Source organism: Ambystoma mexicanum, chromosome 13, assembly GCF_040938575.1.
Source record: "Ambystoma mexicanum isolate Mex_15411 chromosome 13, UKY_AmexF1_1, whole genome shotgun sequence".
Lineage (NCBI taxonomy): Eukaryota > Metazoa > Chordata > Amphibia > Caudata > Ambystomatidae > Ambystoma > Ambystoma mexicanum.
In genome coordinates, this window is record NC_090938.1 from 369,148,980 (window position 1) to 369,176,391 (window position 27,412).

Below are 27,412 nucleotides of genomic sequence, written 5' to 3' on the forward strand. Positions count from 1 at the left end.
ATTTATGTGTATAGGTGGACTGAAAGGTCTCTCATATGTGTCCATAGTGGTATCACGTAGTGTGTGATATTCTATATGTATATTTGTGAAGGGCGTTTCCTATGTGTGCCTATGAGCTCACTGAGTAAGCTCTGTAAATATGTAAACTATAGGCAATTTTGTAATACTGGAATGTTTGTGTGTCTGTATGTATCTGTTGAGGAGACTCAGCCTATCTTCTATTTCTTTCCGAGCAGCTGTCTGAGCAGATCCGCATTGAAGTCGGCTCTCTGAGCCTCGACCCGCTTTCTGATGTCGCTGCGGACAGTCGGGTACAGAGAGTCTACGTAGAATACCGATTCCCGGATCTGCCACTGGAGGAGACAGAGACGCCTGTATCTCTACGCAAGCCCACCGCCGGAGAGGAGATACACTTTAACTTCAGCAAGGGTGTGGGGTCAAACCTAACTCATGTCTCCCAGTCGCAATATCTAGTAAAGAGACCTAGGAAGGCAAAGGGGGTTGAATTGTTATTTCACCAATATCTAGACATAACCCTGCATTCTGATGTAGTTGTATGTGCTGTGTGTATGTATTGGGATTTAAATATTGGGACGGTAGCTATGAAGCAATGGACCACTATACAGAGGATTAAAATAATAGGGTACAATGATATAGATAGAGTTAGAAGAATAAACTAATACGGGGGAATATAGAAAGGCATGGATAGTTGGGATACAGAAGGACAGGAAGGGTATACAGTTTAGAGAGGAAAAGGCATGCCTTCTCTCCATTTGTTGGTGGGTCCACAGCTGTGCTCCCTGTGCAACAATAGTCATGTGGGTTTTACAAGATATGACTTTTCTAACTATACTGTTGCATCCCTGGGTCTGCATCAGCGATTCCCTCTCTTGACCACTTCTGCTATAGTTATAGATATTCCCGACAATGTGACTTTTCTCAGCGGTGGTCCTGCGTAGGGGCAAAAGAGGCACGCAGGTGAATCTAGAAAAGACCCTATGCTGAACGAGTTACCTCATTTATAGTCAGGTGAACTCTATGTCCACTTGCCCAGAGCACAACATACTGACACCTCCTCCCCTGCCCCCAGATGCTCACTGTCTCCAGAGCCTTGGTTCTCTCTAGGCTTGACAAGTGCAATCAATAGCCTCTTCCTAAACCTTCCTCTTTCCTCCCTTTGCCCCTTCACACTCATCCAGTATAGGACTGCAAGAATTATCTTTGGCCTCAAGCCCAGGGACTGCATCTCTCCAGCCCTAAAATCTCTCCACTGGCTCCTGGTGACTGCAAGGATCAAATTCAAGACCCTATGCATCATCCACAAGGCTGTCTGGGGCCTGGGACCTCTCTACATCCAGCTTTACCTCCCTAAAAACCTCCCAGCCAGAGCCCTTAGGTCTTCTGGCACTAACTCTCTGCAAGTCAAACATTTCTCAAAGCAGAGAGTGGGAGGTAGATCCCTCTCCTCAGCAGGTGCTACCCTCTGGAACAGCCCCCCTCCCCCTCAGACTTGAACAGGATCTTCTTAAGTTCCAGAAACCTCTCGAGACCTTCCTTTTCTTCCTTCCCTCTCCCCCTCCTGTGCTAAACTCTCCATCAGCTGTGGGACTGGGGCCTGTTCCCTTCAGAGTCATACAAGGGTCAGATCACCCCCCCATCAGTCCCCCCAAGAATCCTCTGCCAAGACTTGCCCAATGGCTCCCTTTCCCGGACTATCCCAACTGAGTCCTCCTGTCTACGGCACTCTTCCTCCGCTCCCCCCTCTCCTTCCCCTGGTACTTGCTGCCTTGGCCCTACCAGCATTGACCACCTGCACCCAGGGGGGTATCCGATCTCTGCACTTCACCTTTTACCCCCTCCCCCTGCTGTTACCACCTCGTTCATGCACTTGCATAGTAGGATTGTCACAAGACCAATATAACTGTTTCTTTGTTGTTGTATTCTTATGATTTCCCTTGTCCCCGCTCCCCCACCCCCTTTTTTGTCTTGTGGCGCCTGGAAACACCTGTGTATAGGTGCCATACAAATGTCCAATAAATAAATAAATAAAGATAAGGATTCAGTAGTGCTACATCTTCAATGTTCCGATGCACCTCTCCTAGGTCAGGGTTCAGGCACATTGATAGGGTTGGTGTATGTCCAGAAACTAAAGTAAGTGCTTGAAGATGTTTATATTAGGCCTTTAGAAGGTATAATATCTGCCCTTCCTCTTTACCATCTGTATACAATGATGTCACTCCCTCTAGTACTGTTGAATGCTCCTTCTAACTCCTCTTCTGCACTCAGAATCGCACACCCTTTCAACACCAGGAATGGCAGGAGGTGCTGTATAAATTCAAGATAACATAAAATGACATACAATGCAGATAGAACATCCTGGGCTTTGTTTGTGGACCCAGCGCACATTGTGATCTACTTGACAGTTCCTTCTAAAGCAATTCTGGCCTTCTCGTTGCAGTGATCCACGTGGACCGGGTGAAAAACGAGGTCCGCAGGGACTTTCTCTATGGCATGCTGGAGGGCCTTGATGAAGAGGGGGAAGAAGACATGTAGGTATCCCTTCTGTGTTTTTCTTATGCCACAGAATTCTCTAGAAGTATCAAATATAGGTCCTAAGGAAACATCATAATATTAAGGTCTGGGGTCTGATTTTTGGCTGCATACGTGTTCAAGTTGGAAGTGACACAGTATTCCTGAGTGACAGTAACAGACTTTTCATGAGTTTCCCTACTTTCCATGTGTTTCCCTACTTTTCATGAGTTTCCCTATCTCAGATTACAAGTGATCCACTGTGTTCATTCCACGTGGGTTTTGTCAACTGTACATAGTTCTCAACCATTCAAAGTTCCAATGAGAGTTTCTAAAATGAGAATTTTTGTCCAAATATAACTTTACACAAAAAGGTATTGGACTGAAGGGATCATTTTGAGGGTCAATGCAAGTTGTCATTAAAAGCTGACATTTAAATGCTGGTCAGATCCACAAATTGGGGTACACTTGAGAGCTATGTCTCTGGCAATATCCTGTAACAATGAGGTCAATCCCAGGTTTTATCCCCCTAGGATTTCATAGTTGGCAGTCAATTAGGTGAATGCCCACTGTGTGTTTCACACAGATTTCCTCACCACTGGCAAAAACATTGCAGTCAGTAAAGTAATACTCGAGTGTGGGTTCCTCAGGGATTTCCTTATGTCTGGTGGTAGCGTACAGTCAGTGGAGTTAAGTGGTTTGTCACACAATCATATCCTTTTTTTTGGTGAAATCTTGCAGTGAGTGAAGTGATGCCCAAGTCTGTATTCCCAGATTGCAGGGACAGCCTGCAATCAATGAATCAATACTGGAGTGAGTGTTGCCCTTAGATGTCATTTCTTTCTAGTGACAGCATGCAGTTAGTGAAGTGATACACAGGTGAGTTTTCCCCAAGGAAGTCCTTCTCTTAGGCTAGAGCCTGCAGTTGATACCAGAGTGTTTGCGCCCTATGGATTTCTTTTTCTCTGCTGGCAGCCACATTGAGTGAAGTAATACCAGAATGTGTGCTCCCTGTGGATTTCCTTATCTCTGCTGTCAGCCTGCAGTGAGTGGAGTAATACCATAGTGTGTGCGCCCTATGGATTTCCTTATCTCTGCTGGCAACCTGCGGTCAGTGACGTAATACCAGAATGCGTGCTCCGTGTTGATTTCCTTATCTTTGCTGTCCGCCTGCAGTGAGTGACGTAATACCAGAGTGTTTGCGCCCTATGGATTTCTTTTTCTCTGCTGGCAGCCACATTGAGTGAAGTAATACCAGAATGTGTGCTCCCTGTGGATTTCCTTATCTCTGCTGTCAGCCTGCAGTGAGTGGAGTAATACCATAGTGTGTGCGCCCTATGGATTTCCTTATCTCTGCTGGCAACCTGCGGTCAGTGACGTAATACCAGAATGCGTGCTCCGTGTTGATTTCCTTATCTTTGCTGTCCGCCTGCAGTGAGTGACGTAATACCAGAGTGTGTGCGCCCTATGGTTTTCCTTATCTCTACAGGCAGCCGCAGTGTGTGAAGTAATACCAGATTTTGTGTTGCCTATGGATTTCCTTATCTCTGCTGCCAGCCGCAGTGTGTGAAGTAATACCAGAGTGTGTGTTCCCTATGTATTTCCTTATCTCTGCTGTCATTCTTCAGTGATTGAAGTAAACCAGAGTGTATGCTCCCTATGAATTTCCTTACCTCTGCTGGTGACCGCAGTGAGTGAAGTAATACCAGATTTTGTGTTCCCTATGGATTTCCTTGTCTCTGCTGTCAGCCTGCAATAAGTGAAGTAATACAAGAGTGTGTGCTCTGTACGGGTGCAGACGTAAGAGCCTGACACAATGGTGGCATGGTGATTGGCAAAGACTTTTATTTCACCAAGAAAATATAGAGAGAACCTATCTCGCCCTATCTCTAAGAGGAGTTTGCCTGCCTCAACTAAAAGTACTACAGAATCTGTCAGGATGTCCAAAGTAAAGACTCCACCATGCTGTGTCAAAAACCTATCTCCTTCCCTCACACTAAGAATAAAATAAATCACTGAGGGTGTTTCACCAGTTCCAAATCTAGACTGTGTTTTGAGGGAATGCCTCCCTTCTCCAGATTAAAGTCCTGTTCTGAAGCCACATAAAGTTGTAGGTTTCTTAAAGTACTGTTCACAAGTGATGTCCCTTGTTGGTCATATACTGCTAGGTACTGTGACTGTGAAGAATGATAATTATCTTTCTTCCTTATATGGGTTCAGGTCTCAGACTCGCATTTCTGGCTTGACTTTCCTTCTAGATAGACTTGGTTCACTTTCCTGCCAAGTAGTATCGCGCAAACCAAGGTCTGAGAACGTCTCTCCCCCTTGTTCAGGGTCCCAAATCCTGTGTTCTCGGCTTTCCACCACCTTCTCAGGGCCGTAGTGCCTTCCCAGCTTCCTGCATAGCTTTTCTGGCGGTCCGCGATCATCCTGGGTCATCCTTGGCTCCTGCGACCAGCAATGGGGCTTCCCTGACTCTAATGGTCTTCTTTTGGGCAAGCTGCCTTCGGGCAGCACAGTTCTCCTTTCTAGCCTTGTCAAGATCAGAGGAAAATTTGGAGCTTCTCTCTCTGGGAATTTCAAGTAGATCTCCCACTCTGTGCTGGCCCCGGACCTTCCCACTCCCTTCTCAGCATCCTGGTCTGCTTTCCTTCTTCCTGAGCCGTGCTGGCTCTCGTGGCTCCTCCAGGGAGGATCAGTCATGTGTAGTCCGTCTTCCCTTTTCATATCTTTAAACTGTCCACATTGAACGGAACGCATACCTTGGTTCTGTGGTGCATTCCTCATTCCTCTGCAGGAGGAAAGTAATACGAGAGTGTGTGCTCCCTATGGGGTTTCTAATCACTGATGTCAGTCTGCAGTGAGTGAAGTAATCCCAGAGTATGTGCTCCATGTGGATTTCCTTATCGCTGCTGTTGGTCTACAATGAGTGAAGTAATACTAGGGTGTGTGCTCCCTATGGATTTCCTTATCTCTGGTAACAGCCTGCAATGAGTGAAGTAAAACCAGAATATGTGCTCCCTATGGATTTCCTTATCTCTGGTAACAGCCTGCAGTGAGTGAAGTAAAACCAGATTGTGTGTTGCCTATCGATTTCCAAATCTCTGGTGTCAGCCTGCAGTCCGTGAGGCAAGCCTTGGGCATTTATTGCCTAAGAATTAATGTATTTAAATTGGCAATTCAACCACACATTGTTATACATTCTTTCACTCACACAGGTTGAAGTTCACTGTTGTAAGTGACCCTATGAATGAGCTAGAGGATGAGTGTGAAGAAGTGGGATATGCCTACCTGGACCTACGGCAGATTCTTGTGACAGGAAGTGACGTCCTCGCACAGCACCTTGAGAGTAAGTAGTACAATACAGAGTCCAAGCTATGCTAACAGGTTTATGGGAAATGGCAACGTTGGCAATCGTAGTCAAGAACATTCAAGGTATTTGTTGTAGATTGAACAGTGGCCTTGTTATTAAAATGTACACTTGCACATGGTTAACTATTCCAAGTGACATCTGATAGACAACATGAGTGAAGCATACATTAGTTTTATTGTATCGTGGAGCCCGTATGCCAAATGTTCCCCATTGTTAATTTTGACCAATCTACATGGTTAAGTTGTGTACCGCCCTCTTCCAATGTCCTTTTCCCACCCTCTGTGCTGTTATGGGAGACTGGCAGTGCTTGACTGGCAGTGCTTGAGGCAAGGAACTGAGGCATTAGAGACCCATAGAGAAGCTAGATTTGAACACCTCATTTTAACTGCCCCAACACCAAAAATACCTTGCCCCCTGCCATCCTCCCTCGCCCCCACATTCCTCAAAGAAAACAGTAACCCATTGTCCTGTTTCACACCCACACCTCCCTCATGTATACCTCCTTGCTACACCCCAAAGCAATTCGAAGTTATGTCCTATGCTGCCTTTGAAGCCCAGGAAAACTCTGATTTGACTTATTTACATCAAAAATGTCACCATTGACATCAGCAGGACTGTTTTTTACTGTAGCATGTAAGGGGTAAATACTTCAACCAGTTTAGAATTCATCAACCAACTATTTGAGTCCAAATGCATATTTGTTTTAATTTTGGACTGTTTTTATTTGAATAATGGGAGCCCTGGCCTTACATAGTGTTACCTGTGACACAGTACATCGGCTAAAGGAAGCATTACTGGAGCTTTGGCAAATAAATGCCGGGCCACTCCATTATGGCGAGTTCTTTTCACTGTGTTGCTGGCCTAAAATATGCCATTTCCAAAGTAGCACAGAGCAAATGCAAGCTACAGACATATTCCCCTAGCACAGGGAACACAGCCCATTAAAATCGGCCCCACCTTTTCTCTTGATGTCTCCCTCTCTATCTCTCTCTCTCCCCCTCCCTATCTCTCTTTTTCTCTCCTGCTCCTCACTCTGTGTGTAACTAAATAACTACTCTGCTGCAGGAGTACTAGGATGAGTAGTGACCAAAGTGCCTCACACTACTACTAACCCAGCAATGCTCCTTCCCTCACCTATTTGGGTAATGAGGGCCGAGGGCAGGCTATACTGTTATAAGGGCATGTGAGCTGGCTTCAATAGCAACCCAAATAGCATTAGTTCAATATTTGCAAAATATAAGATATAAGATTGTCCTTTCAAAGTTATATAAAAATATATGACCTGTAATGAAACTATCAATGCAAACAACTAATGACCAACTCTTAAGGCCTATCCCTAGTAAGAGAAACAAATAGAATTCAATCTTTTGATAAGAAATGGCACTCTGGGCTGATAAGCAAGTGTGCTCAGGCAGAAGATTTTAACAGCAATGTCATTGTTCACTTATATGTCATTAAGAAGGCTGAGAAGGGGCTCAAAAGTCATTCATGTCCTTTAAGGCAAACCAGCGTGACAAGACCACTACACTCTGTTTTTAATAAAATTTATGTTCAAAAATCAAAATTAGCGCCTTAGTAATTTGGGGTGCAAACCCGCTGGAAAGGGTGCCTCAGTGATAAAACACTGTATAGAACGTGAAAGAAAAAGACCTTGGCTGTGAAGCCAGCGGTGCGGGCTGCACTCCCGTGTACCACTCACTGGTGGTTAAATTTTAAGTACCAAAAATTCTTCAAAGACTTATAATAATGAAACTCATGCGTGTTTATTTGTGCTTATGTTGCTTATTATTGTCATAAGCTTAAATTCCTCGAGGGAAATTGAAAATTTGAGGCAGAAATGTCACTTAAGGCCTAGGCATTTCTGGTTGTAAACCCTTCCTCAAGGCCTGTGAACTTATATGTTTATAAATGCCTCCTGATTAAATCTCTTAGCAAAGGTAATGGTAACAGTCAAATTAGAACACCCATAATATTCACAATTAGACAATAGGAAACCATATGGTAGTTTGAAATGGTCGCCAAATGGAAGCATCATTCAACAATCAAGTGTAAGTAAAAGATACACTTACATTACCAATTTCAGCATATGGTTAATGTTTGGATAGTTCATCATCAAAAGAGTTTCATCAATTAAGTTGGGTCATAGGGAAGTTGCAAAAGAAAATAAAAAGGACATATGAACACACTGTCAAAAAATACTAATAAAAGCCTACATTTTAGTTGCAGTTATTCTGATATGAAGGATTGGTCACTGACCTGCTAATCACATGTAAAAAAAACTCCACTAGAAAGTATCACAAAGCAAAAGCAATCTTCCGTGTCTAGTCTGAAAGTTAAAAAGAACGTATCACATGTAACTGTATAAAGGTAATATGCAAGGAAAAAGTTACTAAAAAGAGGAAGAAAGAAAACCGGCAAGGTTAATATACCTGAATGAGTTCAATCGTGTTAGTTGCCGCAGTTGCGGGTGGTGAGCAGGTGAAGACTCGTGCTCTATCTCTGAAATGCTGCATAGTGTGGAGTTGCCTGGGTAGCAGTGACGCCCACAGTGAGGTCACTGATCTAGAGAAGTGGGTAACAGAGCTGGTGTAAACTGATGCTCGTACATGGAATTCAAAAAGAAACACGGTAGAAAAAGTGTCAATTACCTGAAATATTATGAATGATGCGAGCGGCAGGCTGCCGTTGTAATGAGTGAGCACAGAAGCAAAGCAGGACACACGTCTGATGTCTGCCTGGCTAAACTTGTAAACACTGTCTCGGAAATGATAGTGACTCAGATACCAACATGATTGAGCATGCGTGGTAGTGTGTGTGTGTGTGTGTAAAATAAAACGGACATGTTTGAATGTGGTTGAAGAACTGGATTGTGAATAAGAGAGTGATATAAGAATGTATGTATATTACATGCGGCTGAAATGGGATGTATAAAAGAAGGAAAATGTGAAAAAGGAAGCTTTATAGAATAAGGAGTCGTCAAAAGCAAAAAATAAATCAGAATAAAGAGGCAATATATAGTGAGCAGTCTAGTAACAAAAATAATAATAAATAATGGTGACATATATTCAATCTAGAAACTATGCTAATAATGGATGTTAGAGAAAATAAATAAAAATATTAAAAAATACATACAATGAAAAAATGGAAAAAAACAAGTTCACAAGAAGCAACTTAAATCTAATTCTTCGTTCATCCATTCTGGTGTCAGGGACCCAATTTTTTCAATCCATGTCGCTTCTCTCTGAGCTCTCATCTTCTTCATGTCTATACTCTGGTCTTTGGTGGAAATAACCTCAAGTACTGTAAATCTTAATTGTGTCACCATGTGGCCACTTTGGTTGAAATGTCTTGCCACAGTTGACGTTTGATTGTTCACTCTAATACAAGATTTGTGTTCATTGATACGTGCACATATTTTACGTGTGGTCTCCCCAACATAATACATGGCACATGGACATTTAATTGCGTAAATTACATTTTCTGACAGACATGTGGCATGTTGTTTTAATTTGATCTTTTCTCCTGTTCTTGGATGTGATATGTATGGACCTTTGATGATATTTTTGCAGTTGCCGCAACTCATGCACGGGTGTGTGCCTGGAAATTTGTCCACTGTTTTATGTTGGGATTTTCTATTTCGTGTATCAACCAGTAAGTCTCGTAGATTGTTACTCTTTTGATATGCGAACACGGGTGGTTGCACAAACAGTTCTCTAGTCCTTTGGTCGTTCTGTAAGATAGTCCATCTTTTTAGAACACTGTCTCTGATTTTGCGACTCTGAATTGAATACTTATTAACAAAGACTAATCCAGGTTGCGGTCGTTCTTGTTTTTGCGTTAGTAATTGAGTGCAATCTTTTGCATCAGTTTTAATCCTGGCTGTAATAAGGTCATCATCAAGATATCCTCTTTCTTTCACTTTCATCTGTAGTCGATCTAATTCTAGATTACATTCAGTTTGATCACTTACAATTCTTTTTATGCGTAGCATCTGTCCAAATGGTAAATTGCGTAAAATGCTGGGTGGATGGATACTCAACCTATGGAGAAGGTTGTTTCTACCTATCAGTAGGTATTGAGTAAAGTTTCGTCAGTATTCTCGAACCTTCAATTGCTGTTTGCACATCCAAGTAATGAATGTTGGGGTTCCCTATCTCCATTATGAATTGCAACCTGTTGTCGATGTTCAAATATAAAAGGAAATTGTTAAATTGGTCACGGCTGCCTGATCATATTCCGAATATATCATCAATATATCTATACCATTTTTTCAAATGTAGACTCCATTGTGGATTGTTGATAATATGTCTGGTTTCGAAATCAAACATGAATGTATTTGCATAGGATGGTGCCATAGTAGCTCCCATAGCAGTACCGGTCAATTGTTTGTAATAAGTTTCTTTGTACTTGAAACATGAATTCTCAGAAATAAATTTCAAAAGGATCGTCAAAAATTCTTGGTTGGTTCCTATTGGCCCTGTATCAAGTAGTAACTTCTCAACTGCTCTTTGTCCCAAATCGTGTGGGATACTCGTATAAAGACTCGCCACATCGATGGTAAATAAAATATCATCTGTTGTGAGTTCAATGCTCTCAAGGATTTGTAAAAAATGTGTAGTATCCTTTACATAAGTTGGAGTTAGTTGAATAAGAGGCTGTAAAAAATAATCAATGTAGGTACCCAAAGGTTGCAAAATGCTTTTGGTTGCGGCTACTATCGGTCTCCCAGGAGGAATATTGAATTGTTTGTGAATTTTAGGTAGAATATACAGGTGTGGCATCTTGGGATATTGAGTCCATAAATATGTTTTGGTTTTGTTGCTAATCCATTGGTTTTCTAGTGCCATTTCAAGAATATTGTGTAGTTCAGCTTTGATATATTTAGTTGGATCGTGTGCTAATTGTTGATACGTTGTGGTATCTGCTAATTGTCTCAAACACTCTTTGTCATATTTTTCAGAATCTTGAATAACAATAGCACCTCCCTTATCTGCTGATCTGATAGTGATAGAATCATCAGTAAATAGGGTCTTTATGATGGATAGTTCACCTCTGTTTAAATTCTTCCGTTTGGGTTGACAAAATTGTATTTTTTTGATATCGTTCAACACCATGTTATGAAAAATGTCGATCGAAGTTACATGTACTTGCAGGTTAAATGTGCTCTTAGCTTTAAATTCAATATATTCTGTTTCGGTTTGGCTGGGGACTTCAGTGGTGTGGGTTTTTTCTGAAAAGTATGTTTTCAATTTGAGTTTGCGTACTAGTTTGTATAGTTCTACTTTGGTGTTAAACATGTTGTTACTGTAGGTTGGTACAAACTTCAAACCTTTCTCAAGTGTTTTGATTTCTTTAGTGGTCAAATGTTGAGTAGAGAGATTAACCACTAGTTCCGATTGGTCTGCAGTCGTGTCTTCATTCCCTGTCCTCTTCTTGCTTCCCCTTCTTGTCCTCTTCCTCTTCCGCCTACAAAAATCTTTCTTTTGGGGATTTGTGGGTTGTCTGGGTCTTAGATTGATTCCTGATGTACTGGCCGTAGAATCTCCTGTTGTTGGTTCGTCTGTTGTTTCTACATTATCTGATTCGGAACTGCTTGGATCACTCGTGGATTTGTTCGGTCTTTGTGGTTGTTTAAGATATTTGTCCACCCAAGTATATACCTCGTTATTGAGATAATCATAAGTGTCTCTCTTAAATTTTCTGATTTTACGTGATTCAAGATCTTGTTTGTATCCGTCCAACTTATCGTTGATGTCAATCAGTATCTCAGCAAATGATTCTCCATCTGTTAATTCCGTTATATCTTTAGACAAGTTGTCAATCTCTTTCTCCAGTTGTTCAATATTGCCAGAGAGTTCTTTGATTGTAAGAAGTATCAGGTCTAGAGAACATTTATTTAAGATTTGCTCCCATTTTTCAACAAACTCTCTATTTTCCTTACATAAAGTCGGTCGTAAAGGAATTATAAGTCCTCTGAGAATCCGTTGTACTTTGTAGTAACTGCTAAGGGTCACCGCATGTAATTTGCGGTTGATGAGCTTCCTTATTGAATATTCCAATTGTTTGATTTTACTTTGGGGGTCTTTGGTTGTAGTATGCACCGTTTCCTTTATGAGACCCAGTATGGAATCTGCCTCCTCGGCTGAGAAGCCAAGTGTTGTAGCTCTATTATCTGTTAGAAATTCTATGTCTTCATATGACATGATGGTGTGCAGTTGCCCAAGTACGATCACGGATGAGGAAGATAAACTGTGGGATTGGCGGTGAGCTATGCACTACACTCTGTTTTTAATAAAATGTATGTTCAAAAATCAAAATTAGCTCCTTAGTAATTCGGGGTGCAAACCCGCTGGAAAGGGTGTCTCTGTGATAAAACACTGTATAGAACGTGAAAGAAAAAGACCTTGGCTGTGAAGCCAGCGGTGGGGGCTGCACTCCCGTGTACCACTCACTGGTGCTTAAATTTTAAGTACCGAAAATTCTTCAAAGACTTATAATAATGAAACTCATGCGTGTTTATTTGTGCTTATGTTGCTTATTATTGTCATAAGCTTAAGTTCCTCGAGGGGAATTGAAAATTTGAGGCAGAAATGTCACTTAAGGCCTATGCATTTCGGGTTGTAAACCCTTCCTCAGGGCCTGTGAACTTATATGTTTATAAATGCCTCCTGATTAAATCTCTTAGCAAAGGTAATGGTAACAGTCAAATTGGAACACCCATAATATTCACAATTAGACAATAGGAAACTATATGGTAGTTTGAAATGGTAGCCAAATGGAAGCATCATTCAACAATCAAGTGTAAGTAAAAGATACACTTACATTACCAATATCAGCATATGGTTAATGTTTGGATAGTTCATCATCAAAAGAGTTTCATCAGTTAAATTGGGTCATAGGGAAGTTGCAAAAGAAAATAAAAAGGACATATGAACACACCGTCAAAAAATACTAATAAAAGCCTAAATTTTAGTTGCAGTTATTCTGATATGAAGGATTAGTCACTGACCTGCTAATCGCATGTAAACAAACTCCACTAGAAAGTATCACAAAGCAAAAGCAATCTTCCGTGTCTAGTCTGAAAGTTAAAAAGAACGTATCACATGTAACTGTATAAAGGTAATATATAAGGAAAAAGTTACTAAAAAGAGGAAGAAAGAAAACCGACAAGGTTAATATACCTGAATGAGTTCAATCGTGTTAGTTGCTGTCCGCAGTTGCGGGTGGCGAGCAGGTGAAGACTTGTGCCCTATCTCTGAAATGCTGCACAGTGTGGAGTTGCCTGGGTAGCAGTGACGCCTACAGTGAGGTCACTGATCTAGAGAAGTGGGTAACAGAGCTGGTGTAAACTGATGCTCGTACATGGAATTAAAAAAGAAACACGGTAGAAAAAGTGTCAATTACCTGAAATATTATGAATGATGCGAGCGGCAGGCTGCCGTTGTAATGAATGAGCACAGAAGCAAAGCAGGACACGCGTCTGATGTCTGCCTGGCTAAGCTTGTAAACACTGTCTCGGAAATGATAGTGACTCAGATACCAACATGATTGAGCATGCGTGGTAGTGTGTGTGTGTGTGTGTGTGTGTGTGTGTGTGTGTGTGTGTGTGTGTGTGTGTGTGTGTGTGTGTGTGTGTGTGTGTGTGTGTGTGTGTGTGTGTGTGTGTGTGTGTGTGTGTGTGTGTGTGTGTGTGTGTGTGTGTGTGTGTGTGTGTGTGTGTGTGTGTGTGTGTGTGTGTGTGTGTGTGTGTGTGTGTGTGTGTGTGTGTGTGTGTGTGTGTGTGTGTGTGTGTGTAAAATAAAATGGACATGTTTGAATGTGGTTGAAGAACTGGGCTGTGCATAAGAGAGTGATATAAGAATGTAGGTATATTATATGCGGCTGAAATGGGATGTATAAAAGAAGGAAAATGTGAAAAAGGAAGCTTTATAGAATAAGGAGTCGTGAAAAGCAAAAAATAAATCAGAATAAAGAGGCAATATATAGTGAGCAGTCTAGTAACAAAAATAATAATAAATAATGGTGACATATATTCAATCTAGAAACTATGCTAATAATGGATTCTAGAGAAAATAAATAAAAATATTAAAAAATACATGCAATGAAAAAATGGAAAAAAACAAGTTCACAAGAAGCAACTTAAATCTAATTCTTCGTTCATCCCTTCCGGTGTCAGGGACCCAATTTTTTCAATCCATGTCGCTTCTCTCTGAGCTCTCAACCTCTTCATGTCCATACTCTGGTCTTTGGTGGAAATAACCTCAAGTACTGTAAATCTTAATTGTGCCACCGTGTGGCCACTTTGGTTGAAATGTCTTGCCACAGCTGACCTTTGATTGTTCACTCTAATACAAGATTTGTGTTCATTGATACGTACACGTATTTTACGTGCGGGCTTCCCAACATAATGAATAGCACATGGACATTTAATTGCGTAAATTACATTTTCTGACAGACATGTGGCATGTTGTTTTAATTTGATCTTTTCTCCTGTTCTTGGATGTGATATGTATGGACCTTTGATGATATTATTGCAGTTGCCGCAACTCATGCACAGGTGTGTGCCTGGAAATTTGTCACTTGTTTTATGTTTGGATTTTCTATTTCTTGTGTCAACCAGTAAGTCTCGTAGATTGTTACTCTTTTGATATGTCGACACGGGTGGTTGCGCAAACAGTTCTCTAGTCCTTTGGTCCTTCGGTAAGATAGTCCATCTTTTTAGAACACTGTGTCTGATTTTGCAAGTCTGAATTGAATACTTAGTAACAAAGACTAATCCAGGTTGTGGTCGTTCTTGTTTTTGCGTTAGTAATTGAGTGTGATCTTTTGCATCAGTTTTAATCCTGGCTGTAATAAGGTAATCATCAGGATATCCTCTTTCTTTCCATTTCATCTGTAGTCGATCTAATTCTAGATTACATTCAGTTTGATCACTTACAATTCTTTTTATGCGTAGCATCTGTCCAAATGGTAAGTTGCGTAAAATGTTGGGTGGATGGAAACTCAACCTATGGAGAAGATAGTTTCTATCAGTAGGTTTACAGTAAAGTTTTGTCAGTATTCTCGAACCTTCAATTGCTGTTTGCACATCCAAATAATGAATGTTGGGGTTCCCTATCTCCATTGTGAATTGCAACCTGTTGTCGATATTGTTCAAATATAAAAGGAAATTGTTCAATTGGTCACAGTTACCTGACCATATTCTGAATATATCATCAATATATCTATACCATTTTTTCAAATGTAGACTCCATTGTGGATTGTTGATAATATGTCTGGTTTCAAAATCAAACATGAATGTATTTGCATAGGATGGTGCCATAGTAGCTCCCATAGCAGTACCGGTCAATTGTTTGTAATAAGTTTCTTTGTACTTGAAACATGAATTCCCAGAAATAAATTTCAAAAGGATCGTCAAAAATTCTTGGTTGGCTCCTATTGGTCCTGCATCAAGTAGTAACTTCTCAACTGCTCTTTGTCCCAAATCATGTGGGATACTCGTATAAAGACTCGCCACATCGATGGTAAATAAAATATCATCTGTGGTGAGTTCAATGCTCTCAATGATTTGTAAAAAATGTGTAGTATCCTTTACATAAGTTGGAGTTAGTTGAATAAGAGGCTGTAAAAAATAATCAATGTAAGTACCCAAAGGTTGCAAAATGCTTTTGGTTGCGGCTACTATCAGTCTCCCAGGAGGATTGTTGTTTGTGAATTTTAGGTAGAATATACAGGTGTGGCATCTTGGGATATTGAGTCCATAAATATGTTTTGGTTTTGTTGCTAATCCATTGGTTTTCTAGTGCCATTTCAAGAATATTGTGTAGTTCAGCTTTGATATCTTTAGTTGGATCGTGTGCTAATTGTTGATACATTGTGGTATCTGCTAATTGTCTCAAACACTCTTTGTCATATTGTTCAGAATCTTTTCAAACACCTTGCTTTTCTACAGTCGAGCTAGTACAGAGACGATCGAGTTGTGAGGTCCCAATGGTGAGACAGCATCAAGTCTGTTCAAAGTGCAAATTAATTGGATTGAGTCAGCATTTGAGTAGGTTGAATCAATGGCTTCCAACGGATCTGTGGTCGACTCTGCAGCAAAATGATGTTTCTACAGAGTCGAGTCTGAGCCCGAGATGATGAGTCATAGGTGTCTGGCAAGTCAAATCGGCGCTCAAGTCAGTTATTTGCACTGAATTTAGCCGGCAGTTGTGTTGGTTGGATAAAGTCTGCTGAAATGGGTCGAGCCGATGCCTTAATAGCTCAAACAGCAGGTCAGCGCTTTGATTAATGTAGACTACAAAAAGCAGCAGGACAGCTAGAAGTGTGTCAAGCGTAGACATGCTGGCTTGAGGATGTCTCGAGGTGGTAAAATAAGGTTACAGCTGCTTCTGAGGTTCTGGGTTACTGGGAGGATCAGCCCAAAGTCTCCTTTGTTCCACTTCCACTCCTGAAAGCTTAACTGGCACCTACAGGGTTGCATCATTTCCAGTGAGCTGGGTCCTAGTTCCAGTTCACTCGCAGCAGAGAGGTCTTGGTCAAGCAGCAGGTTCAGCCATATGGTTCAGCCCAACGCTCCCTGGGTATGGTTAGGAAGCAAAGCTTTCCTCTGCCTTGGAGCTCTCTGTCTACACCTCTATGGCAGAGGACTTTGGGATAGACTGTAACCCCAAAAGAAAACTAGGTGAATATTTCTTGTTGTTCTTAGAGTTCAGAGATTAATCAACTAAGGATAGATTTTCTTATCCTTGTACAGATAAACTGCTACAGCAGATTGGTCCAAAGGAAGCCTGTTGTCAGGGGTCCAATCAAGGCTGCTGTAACAAGTGTCTTTTGCCTTCTGGGATCATACCCAAGGTGATTTGTCTGCTGGAAGCGGGGAAGGGAAAGAAGTTGTAGAGAGCCCAGAGAGAAACCAAAATGGTGGCACCCTTTCCTGACCTCCCCTGTCCGCAAAGGAAGCCAGCAGCCAAAAGATACCAACAAAACTGTAAGTGTGGCATGGATGGGGTGCAGAGCAATTACTCTACTCCAGAAAGCCCTCGCCACTCTACCTTACCTTCCATAACGTAGACTGCCATAGATTTACACCATGAATACTTGGAGAGTTTTGTTACCACCAACCCATATCCACTATTGGATGAACTGTAAATGTTGCATTCCATCACACACTAACATACTACCCACACCTATAGAGAATGATCAAGATTAGCCTGCATCACATTTAGACAGGTGTAACAATGTTAACATATGCCACACTTAGATGTCATCATTAACTTTAGCATGTCATTCTTTCACTGTCTCAGGCCTGCGTGTATTGGTGATTGATACTGCTCTTTTAGGTATCACCTTCCTCCCTTCTTTTGATATTAGCTGGCCTATGTATAGGGCTGTATAAGGTGAGGCAAGGAACCCTCTTTTTTTATAAGGGGGCTTGACTCCAGAGGGTAAGGCGAAAGTTTTGAGAAAAGAGTGGGGTCAACAGCTACCCTGGTCATTGACGCTTTGGTATGATTCTTTTTTGAGAAGCAGTGGAGCTAAATTAGCACATATCTATTAGCTCTTAACATGAACACAAAGAAGTTACATTCTTTTTCAAACATAAAAGGTTAAGATTTATTACATTTTCAAGAGTAGATATTTTTAAAAATGAAATATGCCATCCTTGGCACAGAAAAACATTTTTTACACAAGGTTATGCAATGATTGTGCATATAGGTGGGTTAGTACATCAATAGTGACTGTAATTACATGTACTGCTAGTGTTGCGGCAGTACGTAAAAATTGTCTATGTATAGGGCCTCCTGCTGACAATACTGCAATTTTCCTTTGTCCACGCTGTACTCTTTTTCTGCCATTACTGTAATCAGTTTTACTGCATCTTTCCTGCAATTTTTCTACATGGTGCTGCAGACTAATATGTCATCCACATATTGGATGACCACACTGTCAATTGTACATTTCCTAAGTCCATCTGAAGCACCCTGTTGAATGTTGCAATCGGATTCCACGATAAGTGAACATGGTCAGATATTGATACTCTTCATGCAAGGGAATTACAAAGAGAGCATTCTTTAAATCAATCACTGTAAAATATTTAGCTGTAGATGGGATGTTACTGGATATGGCAATAATGGGAATTCTGCCTCAACAATATTATTCCGGGGCGCAAATCTTGTATAAATCTCCACAACCCCCCTGTCGCGTTCTTAATCAGGTACACCGCTGTGTTGCATGGTAATTCTAAAGGCACTAATATCACCTGCTGCGCTAAGGAGGCAATAGTTTCATAGATACCCTCGTCAGCTTCCTTTGGCATGGGATACTGTTTTACTCGTGGTAAAATGGCTACTCTCTTCAGTTTAATTTTGACTGCTCCTACTCCTTTTAATAGACCAACGTCATATGGACTGCTGTTCCATAATGAGCTTGGTACGTTTACCAAATCTTCTTGGAGAAAGGATAATACTTTTCCCCACTAATGACATCCTCTGCGGAATCTCCCTGTGCTCAATTTGCAACTTGTATGTGAGATTAATGCTAAACATCACTTCTTCATCTGAGTCCTCATCTGTAAACAATTCTTCATCTGTCAAGTCGGTCAGTCTGTGTACCGAGTCAAGCACTATTTCTTTGCACCAATTCACCCCTTCGTCATCCACTCCATGAAAAACTACTTGGTCCTCTCTTACTATTGCTGGTTCTAACTGAATTGTAAATATCTGCCCTTCCACCACGTCCATGGGTACTTCTGGTCTGAAAAACAACTCTGCGAGTAACTGCAATAATTTGTCCTGTATTCTTGGAAGCCATGTCAATAGCACATGTACTCCATACTGGAAAACTTCTGGTTTTAGTGCCACTCCTCTCTGTGCTTTCTGACCGACCATAAAATACTGTAATTAGTTATTGTGCATTTACATAATGGAACCCTGGCGTGGACCATATTATCCCCTTTTCAGTAAACAAGATCATCATGTTTAGTTTACTCATCAAGTTTCTGCCCAATATGTTAACTGGTGTCTTGTAAGAATATAACAATGGCATAGACATGTTGTGATCTCCTATGGTGATAGATCATTTGTCTGTAAAAGGAACCATAGCAGTTGCACCAGAAAACCCTTGCGCATCCAGTCCTGGGAGGATAGCTTAACGGCAATTTGCGCACCTTGGAAGAAAGACAACACGGAGCAACACAGGTTCGATCCCCGGGTCTGCGCTTAGAAACCTCTGGGTGTTTAAGCACATTATAAATACGCAACTAAGACAAAAAAAAAATGACGCAACTAAAAAAAAAACAATTCCTGTAACAGCGCCTCGATGCCCGCGGGCTGTATGAGCGCTTTAAAAATGCAAAATAAATAAATAAAATACATGTAAATGCATGATATTAGGAATTTTCCCTCTGTGACACAAGATCGAGTCGCCCCTGTATCTATCAAGAAGGAAAGTATCTTGTCACCTATGTTCACCCTGGCCCTTGGTTCCTTTTGTGGGTCTAGTGTGATTGATCAGATGGAACACATCAAGTTTTTCTATGGGCCGGCCTATTGTGAGTCATATTCAATCCTGTATCGGTGAAGCAATTCCTTTCCACTACTGTCTCACACCCTATTCTTGGTGTAGGTGTATGTGGCAATATGTTTGCCTCCCACGGTGCCACTGTCTACTGTTGTACTGGTGTCTGTGCCTGCATTGGTGTTTGCTGTGTCTGAGGTTAAATTGTGTCACGATCCATGCCCCTAACACCCTGAGGTATAACAGCCCTCTGACGGCAGTGGGGCTAAAGCTCTTCACACTGGCCCCAAGGGCCTTAAAACTCCATCGGAAACATACATGGAGTCAGTCCTGGCGCCTTTGGCGCCAGGCTCATTATCAGGAATAAAGCAATACCAGTTTTGGACCTTAATCCAACATGGAGGCCTATTACACAGCTCAGTTCTTTAGAACCAAGTCATGCGGTCTAGTGTTTTGGGTGTGGCTGGGCCTGGAACTTCTTGGCCTGGAACTACTTTACCTGGGCTATTTAAACCACACCCAAACAGCAGAACATGCTTCACGCTATTCTGCACTCCTGCAGCGTAACACGGAGCGGGGCTAGCTCCTGCTCATCTGCTTCTCTGGCGGCCCGATCCTGAAGCCCTAGATCTGGATTCCATTAATAACCTGGAAGAACAAGAACAGCATTAGCGAGCAAGAACACTTACCTGTGAAGCAGGGCTCAAGTCGAGGGTACACGTGGGGGGGACAGAGTCCCCCCACTTTATTCAGAGGGTGGACTCAGTCCCCCCAGCTAAAATGAGAAACATTGAATGTGCTCTTTGAATTTAAGCCAACCTCGGGGATCGAACCACAGTAATTGGGTTTGTAGACCAGACACTTCACCACTGCACTATGGAACCTGATGAAGAATAACAAACAACTAAAGGTGAAATGTCCCATTTCGGTACTGCAAGTGCTAGGGAAAACATTTGTATTGGTTCTTGAAGTTTAAAACATGCACACCTTTTAACGTTTTCAAAAACACTGTTAGAAGAAAATATCCTTGCTTCGTTTTGTGTGTGTGTTGATTTTATGAAAGGCAAATGACATTCGTCCTGTGCAATTTGGGTGGTTATTGTTAAAGGGGGATCATCCGCCAATCATTCGCATACACACGTGTAAGCGATACACGGAGCCTTGGTTGTCCTCAACCTTCTTTATCCATCTCTACATCTCGACTGCCCCTTTTCCCTCCCCGTCCCTCCCCTTCCGCCCTCCTCCGGCCTTGGTGTGTGTGTCCTTTTCTTAAAGGGGCCGCGTCCCTTTAGTCACGTACAACACCTCCCCCGTGCTTAACATGAAAGCTGGGGTCACATCTGTTCGATGAGTCTCACTGGTCTCTTCACTGCCCTGTGGGGTCTGCCCGGAGATTCTCTGCTTTCACCGATCGCTTCAACTGGGGGATCTACGTCGTTCTCATCGCTTGGGTCTTCAGCGGCTGTCACCTGTATTTCTGACTCATCAAGATACAGTCTTTTAAAGAATGAGGCGTTCCTGGTGATTTCCCCTGGTTCTCCAGTTGCCGTGATCATGGGTCCTTTGATGGCTGTGATGATCCGAGGTTCTAGGTTATAGCGGGTGTCCGTTTTGACTGCAACTTCTTCTGGTGTGTAATCTTCCCACTGAGGGATGCGTGTTCGAGGTCGGTATCTCACCATGAGCTCGGCTGGTGGTTTCCCCGTTGCGTCATGCTGAGTGTTCCTGTAACTTCTGAGCATACTGCAGATGGCTTGCGCTTGCGGTACTTGTTCTGTTGCAGCTTTCTGTCTGGTTAATTTGATGGTGGCCATGAATCGCTCCACCATTCCGTTGGCTTGGGGCCAGAGTGGTGTGACCTTCTGATGGTGGAAACCAAGGTGGTCTGCAAGCTTGGCAAATTCGCGTCCTTGGAATGGGGATCCGTTGTCTGTCTTGACGATGTTCGGGAAGCCCCATTCACTGAATAGCGCGTCTATGATGGGTGCCGTTTCAGCGAATGATTTCGACGGTGTTTGTTTGATGAATGGGAATCTCGAGTATTCGTCGATGATTACCAGTAGGTATCCTTCTTCTTCCAGGGGTCCGTAGAAGTCCATGGCAACTTTTTGCCAGGGCCTCGCTGGAAGTGTTGTCGGTTGTAGGGGGTTTGGGGCTGACCTCTTTGCTGCTAGTTCGCAGGGTCTGCAGTGTGCCAGCATGTCTTCCACTACGGCGTCCATTAAGGGGAACCAGATGTTATTCCTTAGGATCTTTTTTGTGTTGTCAATCCCCCTGTGGCCTTCGTGGGCTAGTGTTACTAGGGTCTTTCTTAGATCTTTTGGAGCCACTAGTCTGTTTCCACGTAGCAGTATGCCTTGGTCCGTGGCTACCAGTTCTCTGTGTATTTTGGCTAGTCGATCGAGGTCTTTCTTGTCTGCCCCCTCCCCTCTTTTTCCTCTTTCTTGGCGTTCTCTCCACTTGTTAGTGCAGGTGAGGTGGATGGCGGCATGGATTGTTGGGTCGGCCTTGCTTCTTTCCGCGAATATTGTTGTTATCGTCAGTGGCATGGCATTAGAGGATAGATAAGAGATTTATTCTTCGGCCTCATGGGCTAGGGCGTCATCATTTTTCATCAGTGGGTGCCTGGATAGGTAGTCTGCTGGATTGGCTTCTCCCCCAGGTTTGTGGATGATCACATAGTCATATTCTTGTAGTCTTATCCCCCAGCGCTCAATTCGGGGAGGCATTTTAGTTTTGGGATTCCCAAATATTAAAAGGAGTGCTTGATGGTCTGTTACAAGAGTGAATTTCCGGCCAATGACAAAGTGGTGATACTTTTTGCAGGCCCAGACTGCAGCAAGGCTTTCTCGCTCGGCTTGAGAGTAAGCCCTCTCTGTGTGGGATAGGGCGCGGCTGGCGTACGCCACAACTGCATGTCGCGTGTTGTCTTTGGTGTCAGTCTGGGCTAGGATAGCTCCAAGGCCAACTGGACTGGCGTCTACTGTAATGATGGTGTGCCACTCTGGATGAAAGTATGCCAGCTGGCGGTGGCTGGTGAGGTTCTATTTTATGGTTGAGAATGCCGCCTGGCAGTGTGGGTCCCAGACAAATGGTTGGTCTTTTTTCAGGAGAGCTCGAAATGGGTCGTGACTTTGGCGTAATTTGGTAGGTAGCATGCACAGTATCCCGCCATTCCTAAGAAGGAGCGTAGTTCCGCTGTTGACATGGGGGCCTGGAGGTCGGTTATGGCTTTTATTTTGTCTGGGTCGGCATTTATACCTCTGTCTGAAAATATATGACCAAAGAATTTGAGGCTGGTCTTGTTGATGTCACACTGGGTTCATTTAATGTTAGTCCCGCTTTTTGGAGGATCTTGCAGACGGCTATGAGGGCACCGTCGTGCTGTTGTTGGTCTCTTCCGAAGATCAAAATATCATTGCTGTAGTTTAGAGCGTTTGTTTCAGAAGAGATTAGGCGCCTGATGTCTCTTGAAAAAATTCTGCGGCAGATGATATGCCGAAATTGAGCCGCTTGTATCTAAACAGCCCGTCATGTGTTGCGAAGGTGGTGATGGCTCTTGAAGCCGGGTTCAGGACGAGCTGGTGGTAGCCCTAATTGAGGTTTAATTTTTATAGGGAACTTTTTAGGGCAAATCACTCTTTGACCTCCGCGACTTCAATTATGTACACCAAATCTGGTGGTGTCGCAATGGTGTGTGCAGCAGAAACGGAGACAAAGAGTTCCCTCACTCCGATTGTGAAAGAGATATCGAGGGCTGCACACATCTCTTTACTGCGCCACAATTGTATTTCAAAAACTTGGACTCTTGGTCATAGTGAGAGTAGGTTTATTAATAGCCCTTTTTTGATAACACGTGTTTCGGCACACTCCTAGTGCCTTCCTCAGATCAGGGCAATATCTATTCACTGATTATTTATAACATAACATTTAGAGATTTGGCAAATACAAAAAACAACAAACAAAAAAATCAAAAAGTCAATTTGACAAACGTTACATTTACGACGGAGCACAAATCATATTAAGTTCATATGTTTCGCGAATTCCCCAAAGTAGAAAATAAATAGTAAATAAAACATCCATTTAGACACATAAACAACGTAAATTACATACATGAACCCATTTGTAAACAAAAATGTTAAGCACATACCAATCAGGAATCGAAAAATCATTTGGAGGTGTGTGGAGGTGGGAGTAAAGGGTAGTTGAAAATATAAAAAAGAAAAAGAGATAGAAATTTTGTAAGTCACTAATTTAGATCACGAGGTTGCATTGATTAATATATCGGGGAAATCCCAAATGGGTAAATCTAGCTTACCCATCGACTGTTCTGTCCACTACAAATAACGTATTTGGTGGCTGAGTCCCATCAGACTCTAAACGTTTTCTAGAAAAACCAAGGTGAGACATCAGAGTCAAACCACTGTGTTCATACATTGCCGTTTTGTTGCATCCTGACATTACCGTTAGTTTGCCTCCAAGCGTTTAAACATACTCCCATTTCGCTACGTTAAAAATGTTCTATAGTTCTATGCGTTTCTGCCCAGCAGTAAGATCTGAACAATCCTCATGCTAGTTTCCATTAACCTGTATTCTATCATTGTGTGCCATAGAAATTTTACGGATGAGGATCCGGACTGCAGTTTCAAACGCGGACCCTTTGTTAATTGGTGCGTTGTTATGTGGGCTTAACCGCCCCCTAGGGCTTACCTGACAAGTTCTGTTTTACTGCATCACGCGTCGGGTTTCTAAAATGGCAGAGGTCTTTCCCTGTCATTTATATATAAAGTGTTGCTATGGTGCTGGTACTCCGTCCTACCTCTGTTTCCATGCTAGAAAAACTGTCAGCCATATTTTAATGGTGAGGGCTAAATTGTCTACAGCGAGTTCGTGCGTGTTCTAAGGCTGTTTTGAATTTAAAAGGAGCCAGTCCTTCTGCTGCAGTATGAGTTCCATTAATTGTAGTCTTACTCTGGGCTAATTACATGTGATTCTAATCTGAAGTCCCATCCTGTGGAGTGTTAGTTGCTACAGGTGCATGCTGGGAGATGTAGTCTCTGTGAAATTGAGAGGTCAGCGCCTTGATTATCTATAGCGAATTCATGCGTGTTCTTAAGGCCGTTTCGAATTTAACAGAAGACAGTCCTTCTGCTGAAATATGAGCTCCATTAATTGTAGTCTTAATCTGGACTAAATGCATGTGAACCTAGTCCGAGGTCCCATCCTGAGGAGTGTTAACTCCTACAGGTGCAGTCTGGGAAAAGTAGTCCCTGTAGGATTGTGAGGGCAGGGCAATCCTAAAATCTCGTTCATGGGGAGGCAAAAGTGGTGCTACCTTGAATTTGAATTTACCATATGTTGGGGTACATCATACTAATCTGGATTTTAAAAAAATAATTCAACTACATTGTGGCCTGCTTCACAGGCGCTTCATTCTAATCTATATAATAACAGTCGTCATTTACAGAATTCATAGAAAATATGACATTTCCTTGTCTGTGTTAAGGCCGTCTTCTACACTTCTGAAGAAATTTATAAGTTTAGCCTCCCCCTGACGTAGCAACAGTTCCTGGTCGCCACCTCTGCAACCCAATGTCACTTTTTTTAGGCCGATGAATTTGATGTCTTGTTTATTGTCCATCTGGTGGACGCGCTGCCAGTGTTCTGCTAGAGGCAGATTCTTGTCTTGACTTCCAATCACTGCCAGGTGTTCCCTAATCCTGAAACGGAGTTCACGAATCGTACTGCCAATATAGATTTTTTTGCAAATGCAGATAATAGCGTATATGACATGCTTGCTTTTGCAGTTTATCTGTTCTCGTATCTTAATTCGAAGACCATTATCCGTCTTGAAATTATTTGTCATGGGTGTGGCATATTTGCACATTGTGCATGTGCCACATTTCCTGAACCCTGGGCTGGATTCTTTTAGCCAGGTCCCTGCTGTCTCCTCCTTTTCTTCTGGTAGTAATGACGGGCTGAGGCTCTGTTTCAAAGTTTTAGCTCTTCTGTAGATCAATGATGGATGGTCGTGTATAAATGACCCAATATGGGGGTCCAATTTAAGTAAGTACCAGTATTTTCTAAGAGATCTCTTAATCACATAGTTATTTGCACAGTATGTGGTGATAAATTGCACCTTGTCTGGCGGATTCGGTTTCACCTGTTGTGCAAATAACTATGTGATTAAGAGATCTCTTAGAAAATACTGGTACTTACTTAAATTGGACCCCCATATTGGGTCATTTATACACGACCATCCATCATTGATCTACAGAAGAGCTAAAACTTTGAAACAGAGCCTCAGCCCGTCATTACTACCAGAAGAAAAGGAGGAGACAGCAGGGACCTGGCTAAAAGAATCCAGCCCAGGGTTCAGGAAATGTGGCACATGCACAATGTGCAAATATGCCACACCCATGACAAATAATTTCAAGACGGATAATGGTCTTCGAATTAAGATACGAGAACAGATAAACTGCAAAAGCAAGCATGTCATATACGCTATTATCTGCATTTGCAAAAAAATCTATATTGGCAGTACGATTCGTGAACTCCGTTTCAGGATTAGGGAACACCTGGCAGTGATTGGAAGTCAAGACAAGAATCTGCCTCTAGCAGAACACTGGCAGCGCGTCCACCAGATGGACAATAAACAAGACATCAAATTCATCGGCCTAAAAAAAGTGACATTGGGTTGCAGAGGTGGCGACCAGGAACTGTTGCTACGTCAGGGGGAGGCTAAACTTATAAATTTCTTCAGAAGTGTAGAAGACGGCCTTAACACAGACAAGGAAATGTCATATTTTCTATGAATTCTGTAAATGACGACTGTTATTATATAGATTAGAATGAAGCGCCTGTGAAGCAGGCCACAATGTAGTTGAATTATTTTTTTAAAATCCAGATTAGTATGATGTACCCCAACATATGGTAAATTCAAATTCAAGGTAGCACCACTTTTGCCTCCCCATGAACGAGATTTTAGGATTGCCCTGCCCTCACAATCCTACAGGGACTACTTTTCCCAGACTGCACCTGTAGGAGTTAACACTCCTCAGGATGGGACCTCGGACTAGGTTCACATGCATTTAGTCCAGATTAAGACTACAATTAATGGAGCTCATATTTCAGCAGAAGGACTGTCTTCTGTTAAATTCGAAACGGCCTTAAGAACACGCATGAATTCGCTATAGATAATCAAGGCGCTGACCTCTCAATTTCACAGAGACTACATCTCCCAGCATGCACCTGTAGCAACTAACACTCCACAGGATGGGACTTCAGATTAGAATCACATGTAATTAGCCCAGAGTAAGACTACAATTAATGGAACTCATACTGCAGCAGAAGGACTGGCTCCTTTTAAATTCAAAACAGCCTTAGAACACGCACGAACTCGCTGTAGACAATTTAGCCCTCACCATTAAAATATGGCTGACAGTTTTTCTAGCATGGAAACAGAGGTAGGACGGAGTACCAGCACCATAGCAACACTTTATATATAAATGACAGGGAAAGACCTCTGCCATTTTAGAAACCCGACGCGTGATGCAGTAAAACAGAACTTGTCAGGTAAGCCCTAGGGGGCGGTTAAGCCCACATAACAACGCACCAATTAACAAAGGGTCCGCGTTTGAAACTGCAGTCCGGATCCTCATCCGTAAAATTTCTATGGCACACAATGATAGAATACAGGTTAATGGAAACTAGCATGAGGATTGTTCAGATCTTACTGCTGGGCAGAAACGCATAGAACTATAGAACATTTTTAACGTAGCGAAATGGGAGTATGTTTAAACGCTTGGAGGCAAACTAACGGTAATGTCAGGATGCAACAAAACGGCAATGTATGAACACAGTGGTTTGACTCTGATGTCTCACCTTGGTTTTTCTAGAAAACGTTTAGAGTCTGATGGGACTCAGCCACCAAATACGTTATTTGTAGTGGACAGAACAGTCGATGGGTAAGCTAGATTTACCCATTTGGGA

The 27,412-nt window shown here is 42.3% G+C and overlaps 1 protein-coding gene across 7 annotated transcripts in view; it reads left to right on the plus strand.

Moving 5' to 3' along the window:
* RPGRIP1 (RPGR interacting protein 1) overlaps positions 1-27,412 on the plus strand; it is a 638,645-nt gene that overhangs the window by 563,494 nt on the left and 47,739 nt on the right. For all 7 annotated transcript variants that reach the window (XM_069633891.1, XM_069633894.1, XM_069633896.1 and 4 more), the window contains 3 exons: positions 237-429; positions 2,459-2,549; positions 5,748-5,878. In XM_069633891.1, coding sequence (XP_069489992.1) covers positions 237-429; positions 2,459-2,549; positions 5,748-5,878 — 415 coding nt within the window. The remainder of the gene's footprint in view (positions 1-236; positions 430-2,458; positions 2,550-5,747; positions 5,879-27,412) is intronic.